At 43.4% G+C, this 27328-nt stretch overlaps 13 protein-coding genes across 13 annotated transcripts; 7 read left to right on the top strand and 6 right to left on the bottom strand.

Annotated features, from left to right (window-relative positions):
* Positions 1–86: 86 nt before the first annotated feature.
* On the top strand, positions 87–3101 carry SAMD00019534_101180 (hypothetical protein; the record flags this gene model as incomplete). Its single annotated transcript, XM_012894757.1, has 5 exons — positions 87–982; positions 1050–1636; positions 1717–1873; positions 1932–2058; positions 2133–3101. Coding segments are annotated over 5 exons (2736 nt in total), but the record flags the coding sequence as incomplete, so codon positions are not given.
* Positions 3102–4078: 977 nt separating this feature from the next.
* SAMD00019534_101170 (hypothetical protein) lies at positions 4079–5279 on the top strand (the record flags this gene model as incomplete). The annotated part of the gene is made up of 4 exons (XM_012894756.1): positions 4079–4145; positions 4228–4656; positions 4746–4997; positions 5080–5279. The coding sequence occupies 4 exons, from the start codon at positions 4079–4081 to the stop codon at positions 5277–5279; spliced, it is 948 nt and encodes a 315-aa protein (XP_012750210.1).
* A 653-nt stretch (positions 5280–5932) lies between these two features.
* SAMD00019534_101160 (hypothetical protein) lies at positions 5933–7108 on the top strand (the record flags this gene model as incomplete). The annotated part of the gene is made up of 1 exon (XM_012894755.1): positions 5933–7108. The coding sequence occupies one exon, from the start codon at positions 5933–5935 to the stop codon at positions 7106–7108; it is 1176 nt and encodes a 391-aa protein (XP_012750209.1).
* A 368-nt stretch (positions 7109–7476) lies between these two features.
* On the top strand, positions 7477–11459 carry SAMD00019534_101150 (hypothetical protein; the record flags this gene model as incomplete). The annotated part of the gene is made up of 3 exons (XM_012894754.1): positions 7477–8971; positions 9054–9291; positions 9353–11459. 3 exons carry the CDS (start codon positions 7477–7479, stop codon positions 11457–11459), a joined length of 3840 nt encoding a protein of 1279 aa, XP_012750208.1.
* A 124-nt stretch (positions 11460–11583) lies between these two features.
* On the bottom strand, positions 11584–13707 carry SAMD00019534_101140 (hypothetical protein; the record flags this gene model as incomplete). Its single annotated transcript, XM_012894753.1, has 1 exon — positions 11584–13707. The coding sequence occupies one exon, from the start codon at positions 13705–13707 to the stop codon at positions 11584–11586; it is 2124 nt and encodes a 707-aa protein (XP_012750207.1).
* A 132-nt stretch (positions 13708–13839) lies between these two features.
* On the bottom strand, positions 13840–14973 carry SAMD00019534_101130 (hypothetical protein; the record flags this gene model as incomplete). Its single annotated transcript, XM_012894752.1, has 1 exon — positions 13840–14973. One exon carries the CDS (start codon positions 14971–14973, stop codon positions 13840–13842), a length of 1134 nt encoding a protein of 377 aa, XP_012750206.1.
* Positions 14974–15698: 725 nt separating this feature from the next.
* On the top strand, positions 15699–16490 carry SAMD00019534_101120 (hypothetical protein; the record flags this gene model as incomplete). The annotated part of the gene is made up of 1 exon (XM_012894751.1): positions 15699–16490. One exon carries the CDS (start codon positions 15699–15701, stop codon positions 16488–16490), a length of 792 nt encoding a protein of 263 aa, XP_012750205.1.
* Positions 16491–16505: 15 nt separating this feature from the next.
* On the top strand, positions 16506–17288 carry SAMD00019534_101110 (hypothetical protein; the record flags this gene model as incomplete). The annotated part of the gene is made up of 1 exon (XM_012894750.1): positions 16506–17288. One exon carries the CDS (start codon positions 16506–16508, stop codon positions 17286–17288), a length of 783 nt encoding a protein of 260 aa, XP_012750204.1.
* Positions 17289–18118: 830 nt separating this feature from the next.
* On the bottom strand, positions 18119–18919 carry SAMD00019534_101100 (hypothetical protein; the record flags this gene model as incomplete). Its single annotated transcript, XM_012894749.1, has 1 exon — positions 18119–18919. One exon carries the CDS (start codon positions 18917–18919, stop codon positions 18119–18121), a length of 801 nt encoding a protein of 266 aa, XP_012750203.1.
* Positions 18920–19157: 238 nt separating this feature from the next.
* SAMD00019534_101090 (hypothetical protein) lies at positions 19158–20499 on the top strand (the record flags this gene model as incomplete). The annotated part of the gene is made up of 2 exons (XM_012894748.1): positions 19158–19447; positions 19506–20499. The coding sequence occupies 2 exons, from the start codon at positions 19158–19160 to the stop codon at positions 20497–20499; spliced, it is 1284 nt and encodes a 427-aa protein (XP_012750202.1).
* Positions 20500–21055: 556 nt separating this feature from the next.
* SAMD00019534_101080 (hypothetical protein) lies at positions 21056–21637 on the bottom strand (the record flags this gene model as incomplete). The annotated part of the gene is made up of 1 exon (XM_012894747.1): positions 21056–21637. One exon carries the CDS (start codon positions 21635–21637, stop codon positions 21056–21058), a length of 582 nt encoding a protein of 193 aa, XP_012750201.1.
* Positions 21638–21914: 277 nt separating this feature from the next.
* SAMD00019534_101070 (hypothetical protein) lies at positions 21915–25983 on the bottom strand (the record flags this gene model as incomplete). Its single annotated transcript, XM_012894746.1, has 4 exons — positions 21915–22755; positions 22852–24057; positions 24137–25646; positions 25707–25983. 4 exons carry the CDS (start codon positions 25981–25983, stop codon positions 21915–21917), a joined length of 3834 nt encoding a protein of 1277 aa, XP_012750200.1.
* Positions 25984–26436: 453 nt separating this feature from the next.
* On the bottom strand, positions 26437–27084 carry SAMD00019534_101060 (hypothetical protein; the record flags this gene model as incomplete). The annotated part of the gene is made up of 1 exon (XM_012894745.1): positions 26437–27084. One exon carries the CDS (start codon positions 27082–27084, stop codon positions 26437–26439), a length of 648 nt encoding a protein of 215 aa, XP_012750199.1.
* Between the last annotated feature and the right edge of the window lie 244 nt (positions 27085–27328).

Below are 27328 nucleotides of genomic sequence, written 5' to 3'. Positions count from 1 at the left end.
GTGTGAAGCTTCATTCATATCAACAACATGCTCCTCAAACTCTCTCGCTCACTCACACAACCCAACTCAACAACACAACTATTTAGAACCTTGGATTGATCATTGGTAAAGGTGGATTTGGTACTGTGTATCAAGGTCTTGATGTAGAGAATGGAGACTTTGTTGCAGTTAAACAGATCAATTTGACAAAGATCCCAAAGGATCAACTACAGGGCATTATGAACGAGATCGATCTGCTCAAGAACTTGAATCACGCCAACATTGTAAAGTACCTAAAGTACGTCAAGACCAAGGAGTGTCTGTACATCGTGCTCGAGTACGTTGAGAACGGCTCGCTCTCATCCATCATCAAGAAGTTTGGCAAGTTCCCCGAGACGCTTGTGTCGGTCTACATCCGTCAGGTGCTCGAGGGTCTGGTCTACCTCCACGAGCAGGGTGTCGTGCATCGCGACATCAAGGGCGCCAACATCCTCACCACCAAGGAGGGCAAGATCAAGCTGGCTGATTTTGGTGTGGCCACCAAGTTTGACGACATGGCGGCGGCGGCCGTCGTCGGCACGCCCTACTGGATGGCGCCAGAGATCATCGAGCTGAATGGTGCCTCGACCAAGAGCGATATTTGGAGTGTCGGCTGCACGGTCATTGAGCTGCTGACGGGTGCGCCTCCCTACTACGACCTGGGCCCAATGCCCGCGCTGTTTAGGATCGTGCAGGACGATTGTCCTCCTCTGCCCGAGGGTATCTCGCCTGCGCTCAAGGATTGGCTGATGCAATGCTTCCAGAAGGACCCCAACCTCCGTATCTCTGCACAGAAGCTACTTAAGCACAAGTGGATCGCCTTGGCACAGAAGAAGCAAGTTGAGGAGGAGCCAGCAAACATGGCCGACCTTGCCAAGAACATTCAAGATTACAACGAGCGTATCAACAAGAAGAAGGTGTCCAATCATCAAAGGAAGCCATCACTTCATCCAAAGTCACAAAAGTATGTGTACTCATTCAATTAATCAATCAACGAACTCGACTAACTCAACTCGCTCAATCAATCACAGGAACAAGCCAAGCTTACCACCACCTGAAGAGGAGGATAATGAATGGGGCGATGACTTTAGCACGACACCAAAGTCTTTGAAGTTGCCCGGAGAGAAGGGCAGCACTACAACCAGCACAAAGCCAGCAGCACAGCCAAAGAAGAATCAACCACATGTAGTTTCAAACAAGATCATCCCACCAGTGAGCAGCGCACCATTGAAGCTCGCTGCCAAGGTCGTGCAACCAGAGACAGAGGAGCTGGACTGGGGCGACGACTTTGACGTCGGTGCGATCAAGACCCAGGATCTCAACAGGGCACTGGGCTCGATTGGAAAGGACGACGACGACTTTGAGAGTGGATTCGAGGATGTCGACTTCCCCACACAGATAAAGTTGAACAACAAGCTGGTCAACAATGGCGCCAACACTGGCAGCAGCAGCAGTAGCAGTGGCGGACACAAGAAGAGTCCCAGCATCACTGGCAAGTCGACTCTCCCAAGCAAGGCCGCCGCCAAGCAGGCTGCCCTGCAACAAGAAAAGCACAACTCCATCGAGCGATGGGGTGAGACTGACGAAGATTGGGGCGATGTAGCCACAATGCACTTTGACAGCAGTATGTATATCCGTGCCCGACTGGCCATTCAAACAAGGAACTGACCTCACCTCCTCCTTCCTCTCCACACTCAGACCACAAGATTGTAAGAAAGGGATCGATCAATCAACCAGACCTATCGGCCAAGCTCAAGAGCAAGATGGCCTATCCCACAGACATTGGAAACGATGAGGAGGATGATGATCCATTCAACGACACATTCGATGACTTTGATGAGGACTTTGGTATGTAGTGGCGCCCATTGATCATCGAAGGTGGTCATAGCTAACACACTCACTCACTCATTCATTGTAGACCTTGACAAGAACCTTCTCAAGGACAACTATGCCAAGATGTCTGAGGACATTCTCAAGTTGATGAACCAACTACAGGCTGATCAATCAGAATACGTCATTTCAAATGTTTGCGAGCAACTTGTAAGTGTCTGCCTGTGTCTCGCTCGCGAGCCTTCACTCATCACTCATCCACTCACTCAATCAATCAATCATAGATTCTGATATTCAAAGAGAATCCAGATCAGAAGACATTGTTGATTAGAAGACATGGAGTCATTCCAATCATGGAGATGTTGGAGGTGTCCAACTCACAGGTGATCTGCTCGATATTGCGCGTTGTAAATCAGATTATTGAGAACAATATGGAGATTCAGGAGAATCTGTGTCTTGTCGGTGGCATCCCCTCGATCATGCGCTTCTCTGGCCGTGACCAATCATCCTCCATCCGTCTGGAGACGGCCAGCTTCATCAGCAAGATGTGCTCGACGTCCACACTCACACTTCAGATGTTCATTGCCTGCAAGGGTCTGCCCGTGCTGGTCGATTTCCTGATGACACCCTACGTCGAGAGCAAGAACCTCGTGTGCATGGCCATCGACGCCATCGTCAATGTGTTTGAGCTGCAGTCGCCCACACCAAAGAACGACTTTTGCCGTCTGTTCTCCAAGGTTGGCCTGCTGCGTGCACTTGGACCCGTGCTCTCTGACCTCATCACCGACCCACCCACTGAGACAGCCAACCCCACACTCTACCCAGACAAGATCATCAACTTGTTGATCATGTTCTCGTCTGCCGACAGCGTCGTGAGGAAGGCCATGTCAGCGGTGCACGTCATTGAGAGCATCCTGTCCACTCTCTCCAAGCTGTCGCCAGAGCAGCTGGTCAAGGTGCTCAAGTCGATCAAACAGCTCAGTATGGACCACAACACGCTTGCCAACCTTCAGGCGGCTGGCACGATCCGCACACTCGTTCCATTCCTTGGTCGCAACCACTCGGCCGACATTCAGAACCAGGTCATCAACACAATGTTCCATCTGTGTCGTATCGACGCCGACCGTCAGTACCAGGCGGCCGTCGACGGAATCATCCCACACTTGCAGTACTTCATCCAGTCGCACTCGCCAACTCAATCAGTTTGCGCTCCCAATCATCTGCGATCTGGCGCACTCGAAGCGCGCTCGTGAGGAGCTGTGGAAGAACAACTGTGTCGTCTTCTATCTGGACCTGCTGCAGGAGCGCTACTGGCAGGTCAACGCACTCGACTCGCTCGCAGTCTGGATCGCCGACGAGACTCCTCGCGTCGAGAAGATCATGGCAACCAGGGAGTCGATCGACAAGCTGACAATGACCTTCACCAACGCCGAGAGCCAGTCATTCGCCGGTGTGCTCGAGCCCTTCCTCAAGATCGTCAGCACGTCCAAGCTGGTCAACGTTGCGCTGGGCACCAGCAACTTCATCCCCCGTCTGCTCGAGAAGCTGGCGCATCCCAACGCCATCGTTCGTCTCAACCTGCTCAAGATCCTCAGCAGTCTATACGAGTTCCATCCCAATGCCAAGATGATGATCCAAGAGTACAAGCTCTATCCAATCATCCAGAAGATATCCACCAGCGACAAGTCAGTGCTCAACCAAAAGATTGCCGGAAAGCTCTACGATGCATTCAATGCCAACTCTGTTATATAACGCGACCATTACCATGACCATGACCATGACCCTCTTCCACCTTCACACAGCACTGTTGTTGTTGTTGATCAATCAATATCACCAGCTGTACTGTCACCAATGTACCTCCCAATTTGTACTTAATAACATCCCATCACTTTAACGCTGATCCTCTTCTTCTTCTTCTTCTTCTTCATCATCATCATGGTCCAACTCTTGGGTCAATCAGTCAATCAAGTGGATACCAAAGGTCATCCTACATTCTCATCGTGTGACACACACTACATCATCATACACACGCATCATTTCGTTTCTGATTCCGTAACAAGTCATCAATCAAACTCATACCATTCCACACATACACATTCACACACACACATACACATACATGGATATATCTCAATCATGAGATATAATGTAATGTCAAGTCATGTCACTTCATGTCATTGATATACCATTATCTATATTATATTATTACATTTAGAGATAAATAGTAATAATGGTATTTATAAAAAGAAAGAAATCAATTGGACCAGATGGAAGGGTACTCAACAATAAGCCTGGATGTAAGTTGTTGATCAACATTAATATCCAAACTCAACCAATCAATCATACTTATTAATAATAATTCTTTAATCAATATAATAGCCAGTGCATTCAAACAACAAAAGATGAATGCATGTGAGTTTATACCATCGATGAAGAGTATGATTATATCATTCTTGACAATTGGATTGGTATTCTTACCAATTGGTATTGTGTTGTTGGCAGCATCACATCGTGTAACAGAGACTAGTCAGCGATATGATTTGACATGTCCAACTGGAAGTAGATGTAACATCACGATGAATATACCCAAGACTATGAAGGCACCAGTATATCTATACTATCAATTGGATGAATACTATCAGAACTTGAGACGATATGTCAAATCTAGGAATCTGAACCAACTAAGAGGCAAACATGTCACAGACTATAAGAAGTTGAAGAATGATTGTTATCCATTCTCATCTGTCAACGAGACCCTCGAGACTGTCTATCAACCCTGTGGACTAGGTCCAAGATCAATGTTCAATGGTATGTTTTTTTGATTGATTGATGATCAAGATATATGAGTGCCCTGAATGATTGATCAAATAATTAACAATCATATTATTGTTAAATAGATACTTATGTATTGTATCAGAATGGTAGGATCATTCCAATGACAAAACAAGGTATCGCATGGCAGGCTGATATAGATTATCGTTTCAAGAATCCTCCAAGAGGTATCCCAGGTCCAAGAATCATTCCAGATTATACCGATGAGGACTTTATTGTTTGGATGAAGACTGCTTCATTCCCAAGATTCAGAAAGCTACATAGAATAATCAATGAGGACATCCAAAAGGGACAGGCAATAATCAATGTTGAGGCCAGTATGTATCATCCCTTCACCCAATCAATCAATCAAAGACTTACTCACTCACTCAATCATTCAATCTATCAAACAATATGTAGATTATCCAGTTCGACAGTTTGGAGGACAGAAGTCTGTGGTGTTATCCAAGACTAATTGGTCTGGAGGCAGGAATCATTTCTTGGGAATTGCATTCATTGTAGTTGGAGTATCAATGCTTGTACTTGGTATCATCATGTTACTCAAACATAAGCTTGCACCTAGGAGAATAGCCGATCCAAAGTACCTAGTATTCCGTTGATCGATCAACCGACCAACATCCCAATAACTCATTCATTCAATCAATAAAGTTAACTTCCAACCCTTACCCTTGCCCTCACCCTTGCCCTTGCCCTCACCCTTACCCCAACCCTAACCCTCACCCTGTCATTTGAATATCATAATGAAAGTTATCAAACAGATACATAACATAGAGATATAGAATGGATACACTACCTCCAATTATACTTAAACATATTGTCGATAGATTGTCAAAGAATGTGGATCGATTGATGTTGTCATTGTCGTGCAAGCGATTGTTTGAACAGAGACATTCATACTTACACTTTAATATCAATCGTATTTCACTAAATTACAACAATAACAACAATAACTATAAGGTTACATTGAACTCTTACAAAGAGATAATCGACAATGACATCAATAGCAGGCCAATGACAGTCTATATATTCACCAATGAGCATGATTATCAAAGTTGTATTAATTTCTCAGACTATCGAATCTTAATTGGTATGCTTTAAATGAATGATTGAATGATTAAACGAGGTGATTGATCATTCTGACTATCATTTGAGAGCAGAGGGCGAGAAACGATATAGTGATGATTGGAAGAATGAAGTACTGGCAATACCTTCAATCGAATGTTTATCATTTCTAGATTGCCCTTTGTATCCTATGGATCAACAGTTCTGGGATGGCACTGTCGAGTTCTTCAAGACACTACTACTCAAACATAATGGATACATTCCAGAGATATGTTTCCATCAAATATCAAGACAACTCAATCAACTACAAAACATACCAATCACTGAACTTAAGATATTCTGGATTGATCGCAATGATATACAATCGAGAGATCCCATCCAACCGGGAATTTTCCCGTCAACATTGACCAAACTATACTTGTTATCCCACCATATCTTCGAACCATGCTTCGACCTGACCTACCTACGATCACTCACGACCCTCCGATATGTCAGTGATCAGCCTTCTATTGGGGCTGGCCTTCCAGAATCTCTAACCTCACTTAGTGTGGGATCACTTATCATCCAGCCCAGTCTCAACCTCCCTCCAAGCATCACTCATCTGGTCGTCCATGGAGAGAGTTCGCCCCTCCAGGTCCAACAGCCTCAATCATTGAGGTCAATGATCATCAACTCGTCATCAAACATATCAACTCAAGGCTACACCGATCTAAGACAGATCAATATTGGTTGCCTTGACGACAATGACCTCGTACACTTCACATCGGACACACTTCCATCACTATATAGCATGGATGTTGGATTCAAGGACAATGGCCTTGCCCCAATCCAACTTAGGTCCCTCCCTGTATCTCTTCGAAGACTTAGAATGGTGACTCAGCGACCAATCGTCTCCCTTCCAAGTGGCCTTGAATGGCTCGAAATTACCTTTCTAAGTCCATTGCAATATCTCTCCAGTATAAAATGGCCGAGCCCATCACGGATCGGAACACTGAGATTGCACTCATACTGTCACGAGAGATTTGTCGATATTCCCTGGTCGGTGACATCACTGAAGATCTACTCACAGATGAAAAGAGTAACATTATTGAAGTCTACGATCAAGAAGTTATTGTTAGACCGCGGTTCGACAGGGCGCTACGCACCTGAGCCACGTGTCATTGTTCATCGGACCAAACAACAAAACTTGGAAATCATTCAGAATCTACCGTTGGACATCCAGCGACTTCAACTACACATTGGACATGGCAAAGAACGGTTGTTTGATCTCTTGAGGATCACTCCAACATTGTTCTTCAAAACTGATCCGAACCTTGTGCGTTCTGGCTTCATTGACTTGGAAACACTCAAATCACTCAATACATAGATGATATGATAGGATCACTTCAGCCAGACATGTCATCGCCCACACGTGTCCTCCATCATGATCAAGCCCATAAATATTGAATCAAAGTCTTGAAGCACACAAAGGAGTTGACTTGCCACTAACCCTCTCATTCATTCATTCATTTATTCATTCACCGGTCATACATACATACAATACATACATATACAATGAATAACAATAGTAGTATACATGAAGTGTTCCATAATAGAGTATTGTGTAGACTCATCTTTTATCATGTTAGTGAGATTCACAGACGATGGTGTAGTTTGATTGAACCTTTACCAAGTGGCAAGACAATGACAATGATCAAAGGTGCAAAGTTACATGCTGATGGTGATCTAATTCAAATGTTGCGATACAATGCTACAGACATGTTCATCAAGACATTCGACAGCCTGTCTTATATCAACACATACACATACCCTTACAACTATGATCTGTTGTTCAGCAGTGTACGCTACAACAATGAAACAGTATTCAGACATCTACTCAAGCATCCCAGAATGAGATTAACCAATGAACGACACGGAGTGGCCTCAAATATTTGTAAATATGGCAACACCGATATGCTCCAGCTCTACCTTGATGCCACGGCCTATCGCTCACTCCCCTGCGACATCATTAACGGCATCCCATTTGCCATTGACACTGGCAACGAACAGTTTGTTCGATTGTTTCTTCAACATCTCACAGTCGACCCAAAGATGGCCAAGGAGAAGGCGAGGAGGGTGCAGTTGAAACGACCCGGTGTCAGTATTGGCATGCTCAGGTTGCTGCACGAGGAGTTCAACTGTCTGTTTAATCAACACAATGACATCTGGCAGGTGGCACTCACACACTCAATCAAGTGTAACATGATGGACAGTGTTCAATACATCATTGACAACATACCGGAGCTTGATATAACATTAACGCCTGAATGTGTGGTGAATGAACTACTCCTCAAGTGTCTATGTCAATGCGCTATTGATGGCAATATCCCAATGATGGTGATGTTGACAAAGTATCCAATATTCGCCGAGTACATGGTAATGGGGAGTGTCGATTACATGGTCCAATGTGCTGTGGACAATGGCCAGCAATCATTCATCAAGTATATGTGTCAACAACATATTGGAGCAAACACGATCAACACAAGGGCAGAGAATATGTTGATCAACCTCAGAAACGATGATGGATCAATTCGAATCACACCAGTTGCGGCAATACTCAGTGACGACTATGCCAGTGTCGAATCATTAATCATTGATGGATTACTCGAGTTGTGCCAGAGGACCTACAAACTGATGTCCAAGTCGATGATCGACTTCATTGTCAGCCCACGCATCAACGTGTTCACCCTACCCGAAAATGCTCTCTTTGAGATGGTCAAGTGCATCAACAAACCAGGCGGCCACATCACTGATGACCATTTATGTCAGTTAATTGTCAACTGCAAGTTTGACACGAACCCAAACTATTACCATCTCCTGAAGCTCACTGCAGCCTTCTCCCCCAAAGTGATGGCGACAATCACCTCTCGCTCACTTGTCTTTGTTGGGCTGAACTTTCTTTTCTTACTGGCCAAGGCATTGAAGAATGGATGTCGAGAATCATTGGAACTACTATTCAAGTATCAAGGCGACAAGTTGGATAACATACAGAAGGAGGGCAAGATCTACAAGCGTGCTTTGAAGTTTGTGACCAAAGAATCATTGGAGAACATCACATTCATGTTGGACAATATTAGAGTGGTTGAACGCGATCCCATCATCATTGAGAAGGCCATCAAGAATATTCATCCAGATGTATTTGATCATGTTTTCAACATGTTCAAGTCTAATCCACTTCTCCAGGATAATAGTATGATCGAACGTATTATATATTTTGTCAATGAAACATAACAAACCTCAATATATTCAAACACTTTATCAACGATTTGGAGTCGACAGGATCATGCCATTGGAGCAATCAACACTCGAGGACCTTGTGATAATGGCAGGACGCAATGCTTATCACTCACTGGTGTACCACTTCAACTCATTAACATTCACCAACAAGCCATTCACACATCGATTGCGAACCATCAACTCCATCATGTTCACTGCCTATGAGTCTGGATATGCTCGAATAATCAAACTATGCGCTGATCACATTACGGCCATCACATCCAACGTCTCAGAGTATGTAATCACTTTGAACATTCAAGACCACTCACTCAATCAATCAATCAATCATTTTTAGACAACAAGAGCAGGTGTTGGTCACCAAGATGCAGGTTGAACCATGCTCGCGACAGTTGGGGATAGCAGTACACACTGTGTTTGGTAACAGGAAGCTTGGAATGATCATCATGAAACAAGTTGGATTGGTTCACAAGTCACTTGGTGTAGAGTCAAAGTATATGATCAAGGGTGCACAGTTGATTGATCGACATTGTTTGAATGATTACATCAAGTATGGCGCAACGGAATGGTTCCTCAAGGCGTACACTTCATCACCATTATCAAACAAAGTCAATAACGAAGCGAACCATACATTGTTGTACACAGCGTTGACCAAGTGCAACACTCGTGTTGTTGACGTACTTCTGGCCAATCCCTACATGACACTGGAGTCATTAGACAAGAAGAAGCTCCATTATTCAATCATCGATGATATGTCGGCAACATGTACACATCCTGCATGGGAGAGGATGTTTGATCTCTACATAGCCATGTTATTCGGTGACGCACCCTTCATGAAAGTCCAATGCCAGTTGTCATCGGTGAAACATCCAATAATCCTTCGCAAACTCATACAATGTCATCATGTCAAACTCGATACAAGCATAGACAATTTTGACATTGACGACTTTGTTCAAGGATGTTTCAACAAACCATGGGCACTGGAGATGGTCCAACTGCTGGAGCAACACTCACTCCTCGATCCAAAGCTATCCTATCAAATATGTCTCAAGGCCATCGAACACAAGATTACATTGGTGGTCCAGTTCTATTTCGAGCAATCACTTGACACGTGGCTGGTCACAGATGCAGAGGGACGCTCAAAGGCATACCAACTATACAATCATTGTGTGAAGCATGGATGTGTGGAGTTCTTGGACAGGATACCAATGGTTGACAGAGGTGAGCCAATGGCCTTGGCATTGGCACGTGGTAATCTGGACATTGCAAATCGTATTCTTAACATGATATCCACTGAGCCGTTGGAGGATGAGCAAGAAGATGACCAGATATATGCCGTCGACGACGTCCATCACAGTATATTGTCAGTGGAGTTACTCGAGCGATTGATGTCTTATCCCTGCATTGAGACGAGATTCAGACGAGTGATGGGCGTGGCGATCAAACATGGCAACAAGGATGTGATCGAGTTTATCAAACAACACAATCTCAAACATCACGTAAACATTGATGTTCAGGATGCTCTGTACCAGGCTTCGGCGGTGTTTGATCTCGAGTCCATCGGATGGCTGCTCACATGTCCGGCATCCAGGTGGGATTTGAACAAACTTGCAAGACTTGAACAAAATCATGTGTTCAATTTGTTGGAACATGTTGACGATAAGATCACCCAAGATCAGTTCAAAGGCTTGTTGAGCATATCTCTTAAAATAAGGACCATCCACCAACTGCCTCCACTTTTGGAACTGGCGGCCAACAAGTCACTCTCAGTCATCCAGATGGTACTCAAACAATTTGTTCCAAATGACATTGATCAGCTGGACGATTATGGCTACAAACACTTCAAAGTTGTTTTGAAACGATGCGACTTTGATTCTTTGGAGTACCTCCTACAGCGCACAAAGGAGAGGCCTTGTGACATCCTCAACCTGGAGCTGTGCAACACGACATCACTTTCATACCTGTTTGACTATGGACACATCAGTATCTATGATCAAACATCGGATGCCGTCGCCAGATTGGTGGATTGGGCTTGTGACAATGGTGCTCTGGACATTGTCCGTTTTGTCCATGAGCGATGCACAACACCAAGTCAACTCCGACGACATCTCCCTTCATTCGACAGCATTGACACTGCATCGAGACACAACGATCACAGGATGCTTAGATATCTGTTTGAAGGTGATGAACACACTCCCATTCCACCATTCAAACTCTCCCAGGTGAAGCTGAGCGCAAGAATGCTCAACTCAGTTCGCTATCTCTCCAGTGATGATGGCAACATCAAGATCATTGAAATGTGTGACAGACTACTTGGATTGTCCCAAGCACATCCATATCCAAACACTATTGTTGGGCATTGTGGAGTGAAGAGGACAAAGCCCGACGAGTTGGAGTCCGTGACACAATCACTCAAGTCAATCAAAACAGACTCTGCCAAATAAACAACATTGCACTGAATGACTGATGGATCACAATATATTTATAATTGAATCCACATGCCAATCCAATCTTTAGTTTCTTCGAACGAATCATCATGGATCTATGACTGAATGTTGATTGATGGATTCAGATCGTAGCCTTGGTGATGGCCTTGATATGGCCAATGCATAGTTTGATCACTCGAGTAGTTCCGTATTGATATGCAATATACATGATTAAGTTAATGGTTTCCAATTGAGTTGTGGTTGGCATGGCGGCGAAAGTCATTGAGTTGAAGTGGTACTCCAATGAGTGGTAGGCATTGTGAATGGCCATATCTTGTAGCATGTGTTCTGTTGGAATGATCCAAGTAACGCCACTGTCCAGCTTAAAGTGTTGTTGAACTATCCCAACAATGTGAGGTTTGTCAGCCATGTATGCTCGATGGATAATACTTTTGATTATTGGTTGAATTTGTTTGTCCACATTGACATCAAAGCTAGTGACGGCCAACTGTTTGATGATGTGCTCAAACACCTCGACACGTTCATTGTCTACGGCCCATGTATATATGTCGGGATTGTGTCTTATTGGTTCAAAGGTGTGTTGTTCCAACATGAATATAATGTCCTCCAATGATCCAGTGGCGACGAATAGCTTGGCAGCCTTGCTGATGTAGTCTGTATCAAGTCCGCCCAAAGTATCAATGCGGGGGAGGATGAGGGACATTGTGTCGTGATGTCCCTTCTTCAGAGCAATAATGAGACAGGCTCGTAGATATGTTTGGTTGGGTGGCTTGAACTTGTCCAGACTTTGTAATAGCCTTGCTGGGTGTTTGGCAGCTTGATACGACAGAGTGCGGATTCCATTCAACTGCATATCATATTTTGTGAATGATTCCAAAGTGCAGTTCTCAATGAACTGACATGCCATGTCGACAGTGATGTTGCTGCCCGGCTTGTCGATCGCTTTGATCATGTTGATCGCATTGGCACCAAGGTTCAAAGTCCTTGGTCGAGGACTTGTAATACACTCTGCCATTGCTCGAGACATCCTCATGCATATCTTGACGTCCAATTCTTCGATCTGATCAATCATGGACCGGACACTGGCCAGGTCATCATTGCGTATCGCTGCCAAAGGTGTGACGATCAGTTTGGACGATGCAAGACGATCATGATCAAAATGGTGATGATCATCATCTTTCATACCAAGATAGTGTATGATCATTTCCTTGCCAGTGTATTTGATCGTTCGATTGCAGACATGATGTTGGTACAAGTACTTGATGAATGTTTCGTGGCCACGATCGGCAGCTTCATCGATGTATCCAAAATAGTTAATGATGAGGAGGAGTCTTTCGCATCCTGGATGGCTGAGTATCAACTCGACCATCTTGACATTGCCAGCTTTAGCGCACTGATACAAGCAATCCTCAAAGAGGGCACGGTCTCGGTCGATCAAGTCTAAGCTCAACCCTCGATCAGGACATGTCAAGTTGCCCAAGATGTACTGTACACTATCCGCCATGTTGGACTTGACAGAGTGTATGAGTGCGGCATGCCAAAGGTGTGTTTGACCTTTAACCAGGAGATGGTTGAACTCCTCGTGCAACACTTTGAGTACTTCAATCTTGATGCCTGGGTGTTTGTTGTTGATCTTTAGTTGAGGCCACTGGTTGTACCCTTCTTTGTCTTGGTCGTTGTCATTGGTGATCTTTAGATGTTGGAGCAGCATTCGCATGAATTGGGCGTTGCCTGTGAACAATGCATAATGAACAAACTTCACCTTCATCATCCTTGTTGTCAATCCGTGATTACGTGATGTGATCCCAACGACCTTTAAGTATTGTTGGAGCAAGTTTATGTTGCCATGCTTACATATATCCTTTAACAATGTGTTTGATGCACCAATGTGCATGTCCATTAACATGTTCATGTCAATGTGCATACTTGGATATTGGCATAAATGATTGAATACCTCGTGGTTGTTGTATCTAATTGCTTCCTTTGCCAACGTGTTGGTGTGAGGTTGAGGGCCAGGGTGAGGGTTGCAGTTATCATGGTCAATGCTGTTGAATGTATCGATGAACATCTGAGTTGCATTATATCTCAACATATCGATGAGATTGCCATTGGCATACAGTTTGGCACCTTTGATCGTCGACTTGATCACGAGTGATCTCTTGTGAATATCACTCACATGATCAAAGATGAGTCTGCACAACACTACATTGTGGAACACTGAATTGATACTATTCTTATTACTCATTGATTATATGTATATGATTGATTATGTTTGAGTGATTGAATGCTTGATCATGTCCAAATTTGTAAAGCCAAGCCTAAACCTGTGGGTGTGAGCAACTCTTTATTTATGGGACAATCTCAATCAGTCACTCAATCATTCAAAGAATAGTCTCAGTTGGTTAAATGTAACAGATGGCTTGACTGGAATGATACCACCTGTTAGTTTGCTCGTTATAATGATGAAGTGTTTACCATCTCCAAGTGCTCGAAGTTGGATACTTCTAAGATGAATTGATGTTTGTTCAGTGAATGTGATGGTGAATGTCGTCAATCTGCTGATTGGATAGCGACCCGACTTCATCAATGTATAGAGGAAGTCACGATAGAAGTCCTTTCCACTCTCTGAATGACATCCACCAACCAAATGGAAATGTTTGATTGAGGCTGGAGGTGGCTTGGGCTTCCAGAAGCACTTGACCAGTGTGAGATCAGTGATCGAACTTGGGATCTTGAAATTAAGATTGTCATCATGTATCTGTAGACGTGTCAATGATTGAGGGATTGATCCATCATCCATCGGCTGACTGAATGTGTTCCAAACTGTGAGTGATGTGAGGCATGATGGGAGAGCACCGCGTTGGAATGGTTGGTTGTAGTTACGACCAAACCCTAGGGTCCTGAGGTTTGGTGGCAATGCACCAATGACGAATGGCTGGTTATACGAGCCAGGTGGGTTATAGTCGCCAATCTCAGAGCATCCAAACTTAAGGTATGTGAGACTGGGCGGAAGGGCACCAATGGCAATGGGTTGATTATAGTCTTCTCCAAACCTGAGTGACGTCAGTCCGTGTGGCAACGAACCAACGATGATCGTTTGATTAAAGTGATAGTCAAATATCAATGTTCTGAGTCCAGATGGAAGCAGACCAATGGGTATTGAATAATTGTATGTTTGGGCAAGTTGGAGTTTGGTCAGACTTGCGGGGAGCACTCGAATGGGCAGCTCATGACTAAAGGTCGAGGCAAACTTGAGCGAGGTTAGTCTTGGTGGAAGTGTACCAAGTAGGATGGGACTGCTGAAGCCATAGTCAAACTCAAGTGTTTGAACACTCTCTGGTATCATTCCCTTGGTTGGCGATACGTCAATGTCATAGATCATCGTGATCAGATCGCTTGGTATTGCTGTGGCGTGATCATTGAGTTTGAACTTTGGAGGTGGATTGACCAACTTGTTGTCTTTGTCATTGAGTATGTTGTAGTCAACATCAATGAACTCTGATTCATACATGACAGGTTGCCATATCCAACGAATGAATGATTGTCTGTTAAGATACCAATGTTTACAAACGAATGCCATTGAGTATCTATCCACATTCTCATCTATACGCTCAACTATATAACCTAGAATGATTATTGGGAAGTATCTAGGTTGTTTAACCTCTGATTGAATGACCTTATCATTATTATTCTTATTATTATTATTATTCAATAAGTTACGTATTGCTTTCATACTTGATTAATCAGTGATTGCACTTCATATCTTGATCAATCAATCAATCGACTACACACACACACACTCAAAAGATAGATATTTATATAACAATGAATAATCCTAATAGCAAAGACAATAGTAGAAGTAGTATACACGCAGTATTCCATAATAGATTGTTATGTAGACTCATCTTTGATCATGTCAAAGAGATGCACAGACGATGGTGTGATGACGATGATCTCAATGGCAAACATCATACACATACTCAATGGCCAAGGATCAGTTCAACAATAAAGGGAGCCCAACTACATGCCAATGGTGATCTGATTGAGATGTTGAGATACAATTCCACTCCGACGTTCATCGATACATTCAACAGCGTATCCAACAACTATCCACATAACATCAACTTGTTGTCATTGGCCGTACGCCACAACAATACTACAGTGTTCAAATATCTGTGCGATACACTCCCTAGGATGATGTATGTGGATACTGTTCGACTGCAACTATGGCTATGTATGCATGGCAACATCGACATACTCCAACATTATCTAGCCACAACTGCCAACCACCGCCTGCCCATCATCGCGATCAAACATATCCACATGGCAATCGACACGGGCAACGAACAGTTCGTGCGACTGTTCCTCCAACACATGCACATCACCAAGGGCGACGACGCCATCACCATCAGCGAGCAGTTCAAGAAAAGAGTGATCAAGTACAGGCGTTCGACCAGAATCAGTCTCAGCATGCTAAGAATGCTGGAAGAGGAATTCAATGGTCTACTATATTTGATCCGCCCGCTCTGGGAGGCGGCGCTCACACACTCAGTCGAGCACAACATGTTGGACAGCGTACAGTACATCTTGGATAACTTGCTCAGTAGAGACTCTGTATGGTCCGGTCCCAGCCAGAACATCATGAAGAAGTGCATCTATTTATCAATCAAAGTCGGCAGCATCATGATGTTTAGGATACTCAAAGGATCACGCGTGGGCAGAATATACCTCAAGTCGAATAGTCTTGACATGGAACGAATCAAACAAGCGAGAGATAGCGGACACATTTTATTCATCAAACAACTCGCTGAAGAGATGGACCATCAATCGTCTGATCTGTTGATGCCATCGAAAAGCATTGCAGAGGCGCCCATGACACTGTTCATGGCGATCAACAACAATGACTTTGTGAGCGTTAATGCATTGTCACACGAGATTGATGAGTTGGACATGGACACATGCCAGAGAATGTCAAAGGAGATGGCCACATTCATATCAAGTCGTCCTCAAGTGTTCAAGTTCAGCTGAGACACAGTGCTCAACATGGTCAAGGCTGGCGTCCCCAACAAGGTGGGCTCAAAAAACATAACTCCACAGATACTATGCCAGTTCATCAACAACTGTAGCTTTGAGAAGCCAACACAAGTGGACAGGGCCTTGAAGTTTGCGGCAGGTTACTCGGTCGATGTGATGAAGGCGATCAAAACACGACTCGGCCCATTTTTCAATCATCATGATTGCCTGATCAAGGCGATAAAGAAGGGATGCATTGAGACAGTTACCATGATCGAGTTGGATGACTTTGAGCGAGTGGAGAAGAATTCGATCAGGGAGCAGGTGTGCAGATATATATCAATGTCCAATCGATCAACGTCATTGGAGTTCGTTGCATTCATCTTGGATCAATTGGCATGTGTCAAGCGCGACACTGGCATCATTGAGTGGGCCGTACTCAATGATCGCTTGGAGGTATTCGAGCTTGTCTTCAACATGTTCACGGACGAGATGCTTAGTGACACTGTACTGAGTGGTATCATTGATCAAGCACTCATGAATGAGAAGCCACACATCATTCAAATACTTCAACAACGGTTTAAGCGTGGGGACAAGTCGCGACCATGTTTGGAGTTGCGTCCAACACTCAAGACACTTCATTCCGTGGCCCAATCAAAAGCATATCGTTCACTGGAGTACTACTTCAACTCATCAACATTCACCAACATGGGAAACATATCGTTAGTTGGCGGGTTCAAGAGGGATCGGGTAAGATCCGCACATTCATTGAATATTGTTGCCAACATGGTCGAATCGAGCATTTTGATATGATCCTTTCGCATGTCAATTCCCTATCCACTGCATTTATTTTGCTAGCAGCAAAGTATGGACATGATGTTGCAATCCTTCCAAAGATTCACGGAATGATGACATTTGATGGTGGCATCATTTCGACTTTGATCATCTTGTAATGGTAATCGAACTATTCTCAACAGTGATTGAACGGTATTCAAAGGAACTGGACAAGATGGCACACTTAAAAGAAGTGATTGAAGTCTGCCTCAAACAAGTACCATGCAACAACGACTCCTTGGACAGTCTCATTCAATTTATCATGAAGGTAGTGGCACTCTCCAAATACCTAAGGAGGGACAAGGTATACAAGTACATCGACTTTATCAACTTGGAGCATTGTAGCGCATCAGTCTTGGCACATCTCTTGGACAATGGTCACATCAGTATCAATAATGATGTTAAATTATTGTCAGAGTTTATGGACTGGGCATGTTCCAATGGAAAGTTGGACATACGCAAACATGTCCATCAGAGATGTACCACAACTGATCAGCTTCAAAAATACCTTCCATCAATCTCCAGTATCAACAAGGCATCAATGGGAAACCATTACGGTGTACTTTGCTATTTGTTAGAGGGTCGTGATCCCAGCACAATGCCAGCCTTATCAAGTTCGATTATTCCACATTTACTCAGCTCAGTACGCCACTACTCCAACAACAATGGAAACATCAATATCATTTCAATGTGTGATCGGATCCAGAGAAGTCAACAGTACTCGAGGACGCCTCATCGTGGTTTAAAGAGGAGCATTCAAGACTCTGAGGAGGAGAAGGACAACTTGGGTTATGTATCAATAAAGAAACTCACTCAATGATAACGCAAGGTCTATCTCGTGTGCGTTGAAGGAGGTACTCCAATGAATCAAAGTCACCTCGGCTCAAAACAACTTTGATGGCATCAATGAGGTAGTAGAAGCCAATGTTGTCAGGATCAACCTCAGTTTCGCTGACTATATCTCTCTGTATCTCTCTCTTTTTAGGGCGGATCTTTTCTTTCATCCTCCGTTTCCTTCGTTCTCCGGCACGTTCTTCTCTGTCATTGTCGTTGTCGCGTTTTGCTATCACCCAGTCTCCCTCGCCTTCATCTTCTCTATCAACATCATCTACATCCTGGACCATCCTGTCACCTACTCTCTCTCTTCCAGTCGTTGCAACAAAGTGTTTGAATACCATCATGATGACTGAGAGTGACTTGCTGGCCGCCACCTCCAATAGTCCAGACAGGTGATCCATTGACCATGTGTTTGGACCTGCATCATCCATTGTAGATTTGTTCAACAAGTCTATGATCTCATCTTGGGTGATCTTTTCGTCAACATGTTCCAACAGCTTGCACATATGATTATTATCAAGTTTGGTTTGAGAATGATCGTACTCCCATCGATATGACGAGAGCGTGGAAGACCTGCATGTGAGTAGCCATCTGATGGACTCGAGGTCACACACATCCACAGCCTGGCTTAGAGCGTCATCAACATCAATGTTCATGTCCTGTTTGAGATTGTGTTGCTTGATAAACTCGATCACATCCTTGTTACCATGTTTGATCGCAACGTGTCGAGAAACAATGGAGTATCTCTTTCTGTTCAAGTCGGCAGAAGGCATCCAGGTTATCATTGAGGAAGATGACAAGGTCTACCGGCGTGCATTGGAATATGTGTCAAGAGAAACATTGGAGAACATAACATTCATGTTGGACAATATTTGTCTGGTTGGTTGCCACCTTCGAATCATTGAGAAAGCGATCATAAATGATCATCCAGGTGTATTTGATCATATTATCAACATGTCTATATTGGATCAACTGAGTGACAGTATGATCAGACGTATTATACAACATACAATGTATAATGACAAGCCTCAATATATTCAAACGCTTCAACATCGATTTGGAATCGACAGGGTGGCGCCATTGGATCAGCCAACACTCAGAAAGCTCGATGAAATGGCAGGAAGCAATGCTTATCACTCACTGGAGTACTACTTCAACTCATCAACATTCACCAACATTCCAAACACACATCGATTGCGAACTATTCACTCGATCATGAGTGGTGCCCATCAGTCTGGCCATACAAGAGTGATCAAACTGTGCGCTGATAATATCAAGGCCATCACATCAAACGTTCATGGGTATGCAAACACTCATTCATTCAATCAATACCATTACAATCACTAATTCCTTGATTAGGCATCAAGAACAGGTACTTGACATCAAGATGCAGGTTGAACCATGTTCGCGACAGTTGGAGAGAGTAGTACACTCTGTGTTTGGTGACAGGAAGCTTGGAATGCTCATCATGGAACAAGTTGGAGTAGTTCACAAGTCACTTAGTGTTGATGTGATCAAAGGTGCACAGTTGATTGATCGACATTGTTTGAATGATTACATCAAGTATGGAGCAACAGAATGGTTCCTCAAGGCATACTCCAGATCATCGTTGTCAAACAAAGACAATAACGATGTGAACCAAACATTGTTGTACACAGCTTTGACCAAGTGTCGTACTGAAATTGTGGAGGTGCTACTAGCCAACCCCAAAATGACTCTGAAGCCAATGGACAACTGTGTTGACAAATCATTCTTCGATGATATGTCGTCATCATGTACACATCCTGCATGGGAGAAGATGTTTGATCAATTCATCGCCATCTCATTCGGTGACGCACCTTTTAATTTCTTCGACGGCCAGTTGTCATTGGTGCAACATCCATCGTACTTTCGCAAACTCATTCAATGCGGTGTCAAGTTCGATCCCTTCACATCATTTTATGACATTGAAAACATTATTCATCCATCGGGATGGCTCCACAGACCATGGGCAATCGAGATGATCCAACTGCTTGAACAATACTCACTCCTCGGTCATAGGATATACAATCATCTATGTCTCACCGCCATCGAACACAACATCACACCTGTTGTCCAATACTTGTTCGACCAATCACCTGCCACATGGTTTGATAGTGGTTTTGAGGCATACGAACTATTCAATCAATGTTTGGATCATGGATATGTGGAGTTCTTGGACAGATTACCAATGGTTGACATAGCTCTCTCCAATAAATATTTAACCCCCACCTCTTCTGGGGAGACATCGTGGAGAACCTCGATCACCTTCATCACTTTGACTGAGACTCCTGCTGCTAGCCTCAGGGCATATTGGAAGTTTGTTCCCTCATAAAACATGCAGTTGATTATGAATGACATACACGGTCCTCTGTGATGTGGCTCTCTGGTTTGTTGATGGCCTTGATCATGTCGATGAGGGAAATGGCGCCAAGAGTGAATTGGTCGACACGTGGACCGACAATAAACTCGACCATCGACTTGGACATCAGTTTGTATGTCTCCTCACACAACTTGAGTGATCCATCAATGATGAATGATTCCACACTGGCATAGTCATCCTTGAGTATTGCTTCCATTGGTGTGATTCGAACAGATCTATCTTCGTTCTGAAGGCTGACCAACATATTCTCTGCTCTTTTGTTGAATGTATATTTGCCAATATGTTGTTGACACATATACTTGATGAATGATTGATGGTCATTGTCAAAAGCACTTTGGACTACTTGGACCATACTCTCATTCAACATATACTCGTCGAATTTTGGATACTTGGTCAACATCTCCAACATTGGGATATTGCCATTGGTGGCGCAATGACGCAAACATTTGAGGAGGAGTAGTTGATGGCTAGGGTCCAGCCCAAGCTGCAACATTCTGTCAATGATGTATTATACACTTTCCAACATGTTATGTTTGATTGAGTTGATGAGAGCTGCCTGCCAGAGGTCACTGTAGCTAAACAGACAGTTGAACTCCTCGTGCAGCAACCTGATCATTCCAATACTGACACCAGGTCGTTTGAACTGGACATTCGTTACCAAATCCTTGGCAGTGTGTTTGTTGAAGGTGAGATGTTGGAGAAACAATCGAACAAACTGTTCATTGCCAGAGTCAATGGCAAGGGGAAGGTCGGTGATCAAGTCGCTGGGGAGTGAACGATAGGCTGTGGCGTCAAGGTAGTGTTGGAGCATATCGGTGTTGCCATGTGTACAAATGAACGAAGTGATTCTAAAGTGTTCATTGCTTAATGGCATACGGGGATTGTTGAGTAGATATATAAATACAACGTCATTGTTATAGCGTGCTGAAAGATACAATAGATGGTTGTTGAGTTGGTATGTGTATGTGTTGGTGTTGTTGTTGTTATACACTCTTTCGAATGTCTTGATGAACATCTCAGTAGCATTGTATTGCAACATCTGATTGAGATCACCATTGGCCTCTAAATTTGCACCCTTTATCGTTGACATTATCCTCGTATGATTGATGTCATCTTGATCATAGTGATCATCAGTGATGCGTGGCAATGGCAGACTACACCATCGTCTGTGCATCTCACTGACATGATCAAAGATAAGTCTACACAACAATTTATTGTGGAACACTGCGTGTATACAACTATTATTGTTATTCATTGTATATATGTATGTGTATCTGTATATGTATATGTATTTGTATGAATAGAATGAATGAATGAATGAAAGTGTGCACAAGTCACAACGACTTTTGAGTGTTTCCCTCATTTATTCATAATTTATGGGAATGCTTGGAGGACTTATGTGGCGGGGATATGGCTGGCTCATCAGTCTCAAGAGTCCTCTTCACTCCTACATATTGTTCAATTGGTGACGGAGAGCGAGGCAATGACAGTGCTCTTGATAACAATCGATCACACATTGCTATGATCTTTAGGTTGCCAGGTCCATAAGCGTGATGACGAACTGTGTGTAGCAATCTGATCATGTTGAACTTGACCTGTGCTCGTTCGAATGATGATACACCATCCACTTGATCACCTTCAAACAAATAGCTTAACATCATGTGATGGTTGCTGAGTGATGCTTTGATGATGGCCAGGTATGATGGGAGGTGTCTGAGGAGTTGAGCGGGAGTGATGCATCGCTGATGAACTACTTTGATGATGTCCAAGTATCCTTGACAACAGGCGTTATCCACCATTTGTAGCAGTGCTTCAGATTTGTCATCAACACTAATGTATCCTCTGTCATAACAATGTGAAAGTATTGATGCGTTGCTGAGAGGTCCAAATTCTATTAGTTGGTAGTATTGATCATTGGTCTCCACTTTGGCAAGTTTGATCAGATACTCCACTGACTCGATATCATCACGGTGGATGCTATTACTAATGTATGAACTGAAGTTTGATATGCCAAGTTTGTTGATCTCATCGATTCCGATTCTTGAATAGTAATCCATGACCATCTTGATGGCGGCCAGTGACTTTTTTGATGCAATACCCAATAGTTTGGACAATATCAATGAGGGCATGTAAGTCTTACCCTTTTGAATGTTGTTGGTAATCTCGAGGAACACCTCCTCAGAGAGCTTGTAGTGTTCTAGTCTAAGGCTATCATTTGGTCCTTCAAGTGATTTGAACAGATCTGAAGTTTGAACATAACTTCCTTGAACTTCCAATATCCATTTGATTGAATCTATGTCACACACTCTCATTGCCATATCAAGTGCATATCTGTAATCAGTGCAAACTATCTTGTTGCTGTGCAGGTCCATCATCTTTCTGATCACTGGCTTGTTTCCAAACCTAACAGCCGCGCCCATCACATTGGCCAACTTGCATGTAATGTGAGGATGTGCCATCAGTCGATCAATCAACTCAACTGACATGATATTATAGTGGATCTTGTTCACCAAATGCATTCCATCCTTTGTCGATGAAGAAGAGGATGATAGATTGTCCAGGATGAAGTTGACAATATCCATATGCCCACCAACCAATGCTGAACTAACCACTGAGAATGATGAAGTGTGATTGATTGGAAACCTCTCGTTGATCATTGGGAGGACAGACACCAGGTATTCCAGTCTTCCATGTATACAACAGTGCTCCATGATATCCATTGCAGCCTTTGAGCCAATACTTTTGTTCAACAAGCCAACTAGTGCTTTCTCTGAATAATAGTTGAAGATCGATGTGACTCCGTGATCGATTGCCATAATATATAAATTATAATGTAGGTCAGGTGAAATGAGACTATGTTGAATAAGAAGAAGGAACATATCCATAGCCCATGGCTTGGTCAGCCAACCTTGAGCGATATTGTCCAACTCATATGATGACTTTCCAATGGTTTTCAGCTTGACATCACATTCGATGAGCTTGCGAAGGAATGATGGATGTTGGACGCAAGACAACACGCCAGCATCATCTTCAAACTCCAGTGTGTCACCTTGACATGTGATCAAAATGTATTGATCAAACATCATCTCCCAGTCAGGATGTGAGCATGACGAAACTTTTGAGATGAAGCGCATATTGAGTTTTGGGATGTCTCGGACTGTCATGATGGGATTGGCCAACAGTACATTTACCACTCTTGGTTCACATCTCTCCAAGGCTGTCTCCAACAATGTTGTATTGCAGAGGTATGTGTTGGAGAACAACGATGGGGAGTATGCCTTGAGGAACCATTCAGTTGCGCCATACTTGATGTAATCATTCAAACAATGTCGATCCATTAACTGTGCACCCTTGATCACATGCTTTGCCTCAACACCAAGTGACTTGTGAACCACTCCAACCTGCTCCATGATGAGCATACCAAGCTTCATGTCACCCAACACAAAGTGCACTGCTGTTTCCACCTGTCGTGAACATGTTACAGTGCATACATTGTCAACTTGTTTCAGTCTGGTAATATGATGATAGAAAGTCAGTGAGTGAGTGAGTGAGTGAGTGTGATTCAGCTATTGATGCTGTGCCAACTTACTGATTGAATGAATGATTGATTGACTTGATAAGATCAGCGCACAACTTGATCACTCGAGTCATACCATGTTTATAACCAGCATTCATGGTTGAGTAGATGATTCGCAATCGATGAGTGATTGGCATGTTGGTGAATGTCGATGATGTGTTGAAGTGATGCTCCAATGAATGATAGGCATTGAGTTCGGCCATATGGTGAAGTAGCTTGAGTGATGGGATTATGGGCTGGATGTGTTCATGTCCAAACCTATCCTGGAGCAGTTTCAAATTGTTTGGCTTATTACATTGGAAGGATTGATTGATGATAAGTTCCAATATCGAGTTGTCTAATTGATCCAGAGTGCACAGGTTGATGACATGTTCAAACACTTTCGGATCTTCATTCATCATGGCATACAAAAAGATGTGTGTGTTCGTTCTGACAAACTTAATGCGATCCAGCATGATTGTGATTATCTCCAATGATCCAGCGGACAAATATCTAAGCGCACTCTTCTCGAGCTTGTATTTATCATCTGCATTCGGATTCAACTTCATAGTCTGAATGATATATACAATAGTCTCTTGACACCCATGATCCAACGCCTTGATCAAATGTTCGTTTTCGAAATAGAAGGGGAAACGAAGAACAATATGTCTTAGTACTTCGGCCGAGTACCCAGCTGCGGACAGCATCACTTCCTCCATGAATGTGTCGTTTGGTGAAGTATGATTGGCTATGAATTGGATAACCAAGTCAGCGGTGATGTGGCTGCCGGGCTTGCCCACGGCCTCGCTCATGTTGATCAGACTGTTGCTGTCCAATCTTATCTTGCTTTGCGGACTGACCAAGTACTCTGCCATCGCCCTCGACATGCGTCGGAACAACCTCTCACTCACTGAGACATCATATTTCTGCATGCCCTGTAGCGACTCGGCTCCAACAATGTCATCATTGCGGATAGCAGACATTGGTGTGATGTAGAATATAGACTTGGTGCCCAAGCCTACAATTTGGGTAAGATGATCGACGAATGATTGATGGCCATAGTCAATCGCATGTGTAATGAGTCGTAGTTTAGAGTCCTTGATGAATTGGCCGATACTGTGTGACTTGTATAGCAGTTGTAACATGTCGATGTTGCATGCTTTCGCACAACGATCGAGACACGTATACATAAGTTGATCATATGCACTTGGATATGGTTCGGGCCACGGCATGTTGTCGATGATGTATTGTACACTGTCAATCATGTTGCACTTGACCGAATGGGTGAGTGCCTTTTGCCAGAGAATCTTGAACCTAAACAGACAGTTGAACTCCTCGTGCAGAACTCTGAGAATGCCAACACTGACGCCAGGTCTTTTGAACTTCTTGAAGTCCTCAAGACTATGGTCTACAATGTTGAGATGATGGAGCAGCAGACGAACAACATGTTCGTTACCAGTGTCGACGGCAATGGGGAGCAGGGCCATGTTATCCTTGGGCAACTTCCTCGGACCTGTGATGTTAAAGTAGTACTGGAGCATCTCTAATGTGCAAAACTTGCTTTGAAGATATGATGGAAGAGAATCTAACATCAAGTTCATACTAGGATGCTTGCAAAGATGTCTGAACACTGTAGTGTTGTTATGGATTACCGCTTCAGACAACAGTGCGTAGTCAAAAGGGTAGTGTTGGGCGACGCTGTCAAATGTCTTGATGAACATCTGAGTGGCATTGAATCTCAACATCTGATTGAGATCACCATTGGCATGCAGCTTTGAACCTTTGATTGTTGACTTTATCCTCGTATGATTGATGTCATCATGATCATAGTGATCATCAGTGATGCGTGGCAATGGCAGACTACACCATCGTCTGTGCATCTCACTGACATGATTAAAGATCAGTCTACACAACACTACATTATGGAACACTTCATGTATACTACTCTTATTGTTATTCATTGTTATTATGTAAATGTATGAGTGTGTATCTGTACCTGTATCTGTATGAATATGAACAATTGATTGTTTGAATGAAAACGAACAACCAAGACACTCAATCACTCGAATTCTCTTGATCAAAGGTTTGATTCTTTATTTATGGGTCTATTCTTGTATGCTTGTTTGATTGTGAGCCATGCTCTGACTGACTCTCCAATGTATCTTCATCACGCTCAATCCTCTTCACGCCATGATGTCCAGCCCAACGTGAAAGAGGTTTGACAACATTGCTATGTTGAGCTATCAGTCGATCACACATATCAATTATCTTGAGATTGCCAACGAGAATGGAATGATGGCGGACTTCCTTGATCAAGTTGACCATGTTCAATGTCACCCCAGCTCGTTGCCCTCAAACAGATAACTGAGTGACTTGTAATGGTTACATTCGGCTGCTTTGTTGATTGAGCCTACCTTGGGAAGATATCTTCTGATCTGTGTTTGAGTGAGACATCGCTGGTGGACAACCTTGATAATGTCCAAGCGTATTTGCTCACAAGCCCAATCCACCAAGTCAATGAGTTCACGGGTATTGGTGTCGACATTGATATATCCTTTGTCAATGAAATGTGAAAGGATTGAAGCGCTGCAGGACCTAAGGTTGGGGATGAGGTCGCGTGGATTCAATGTCTGGTGGTGAGGATTTGGTTTGGTACCAGCTAGGTCGAACAGATAATCCAAAGACTCGATATCATCTCGCTCGGTACTGGCCTCAATCATACACTTGATTATATTAGCCTTGATCGGACGAATATAAGTGTGGAAGTGATCATAGACAATCTTGATGTCTGACAATGACTTTGAGGCTGCAATTCTCATTACTTTGGCAATTGTTTGCGGTGTTGCCTCGGGAACTTTGGCAAACTCATTGAAGATATCATGTTTGAGTTGGTAGTCGCTATTGTAGTTGGACAACAACTTTCCAAATATGTCAATAGAGAGTTTGATGGGCGGAGTTATACCTGAATCATGATTCACCATCCATCTAATTGTGTCCAAGTCGCACACTTCAAATGCCCATTCAAGCGCATATTGATAATCTGTTGTGATTGGTTCTTTCCTGTGTAGCTAGCTCCATCATCTTATTGATCACTGGTTTGATTCCATGTTTGATCGCAATGCCCATCACTTTGCCAAACTTGCAATTTAAGTTGGGATGTACCATCAATCGCTCAATCAAGTCGATTGTCAAGATACTGTGATGGATGATATTCACTTCGTACTT

The sequence above is a fragment of the Acytostelium subglobosum genome (genome assembly GCF_000787575.1).
Source record: "Acytostelium subglobosum LB1 DNA, scaffold: scaffold25, whole genome shotgun sequence".
In the NCBI taxonomy this organism is placed as follows: domain Eukaryota; phylum Evosea; class Eumycetozoa; order Acytosteliales; family Acytosteliaceae; genus Acytostelium; species Acytostelium subglobosum.
Note: the sequence above shows the minus strand (reverse complement) of the source record. Positions and strands in the feature narration are given on the sequence as shown.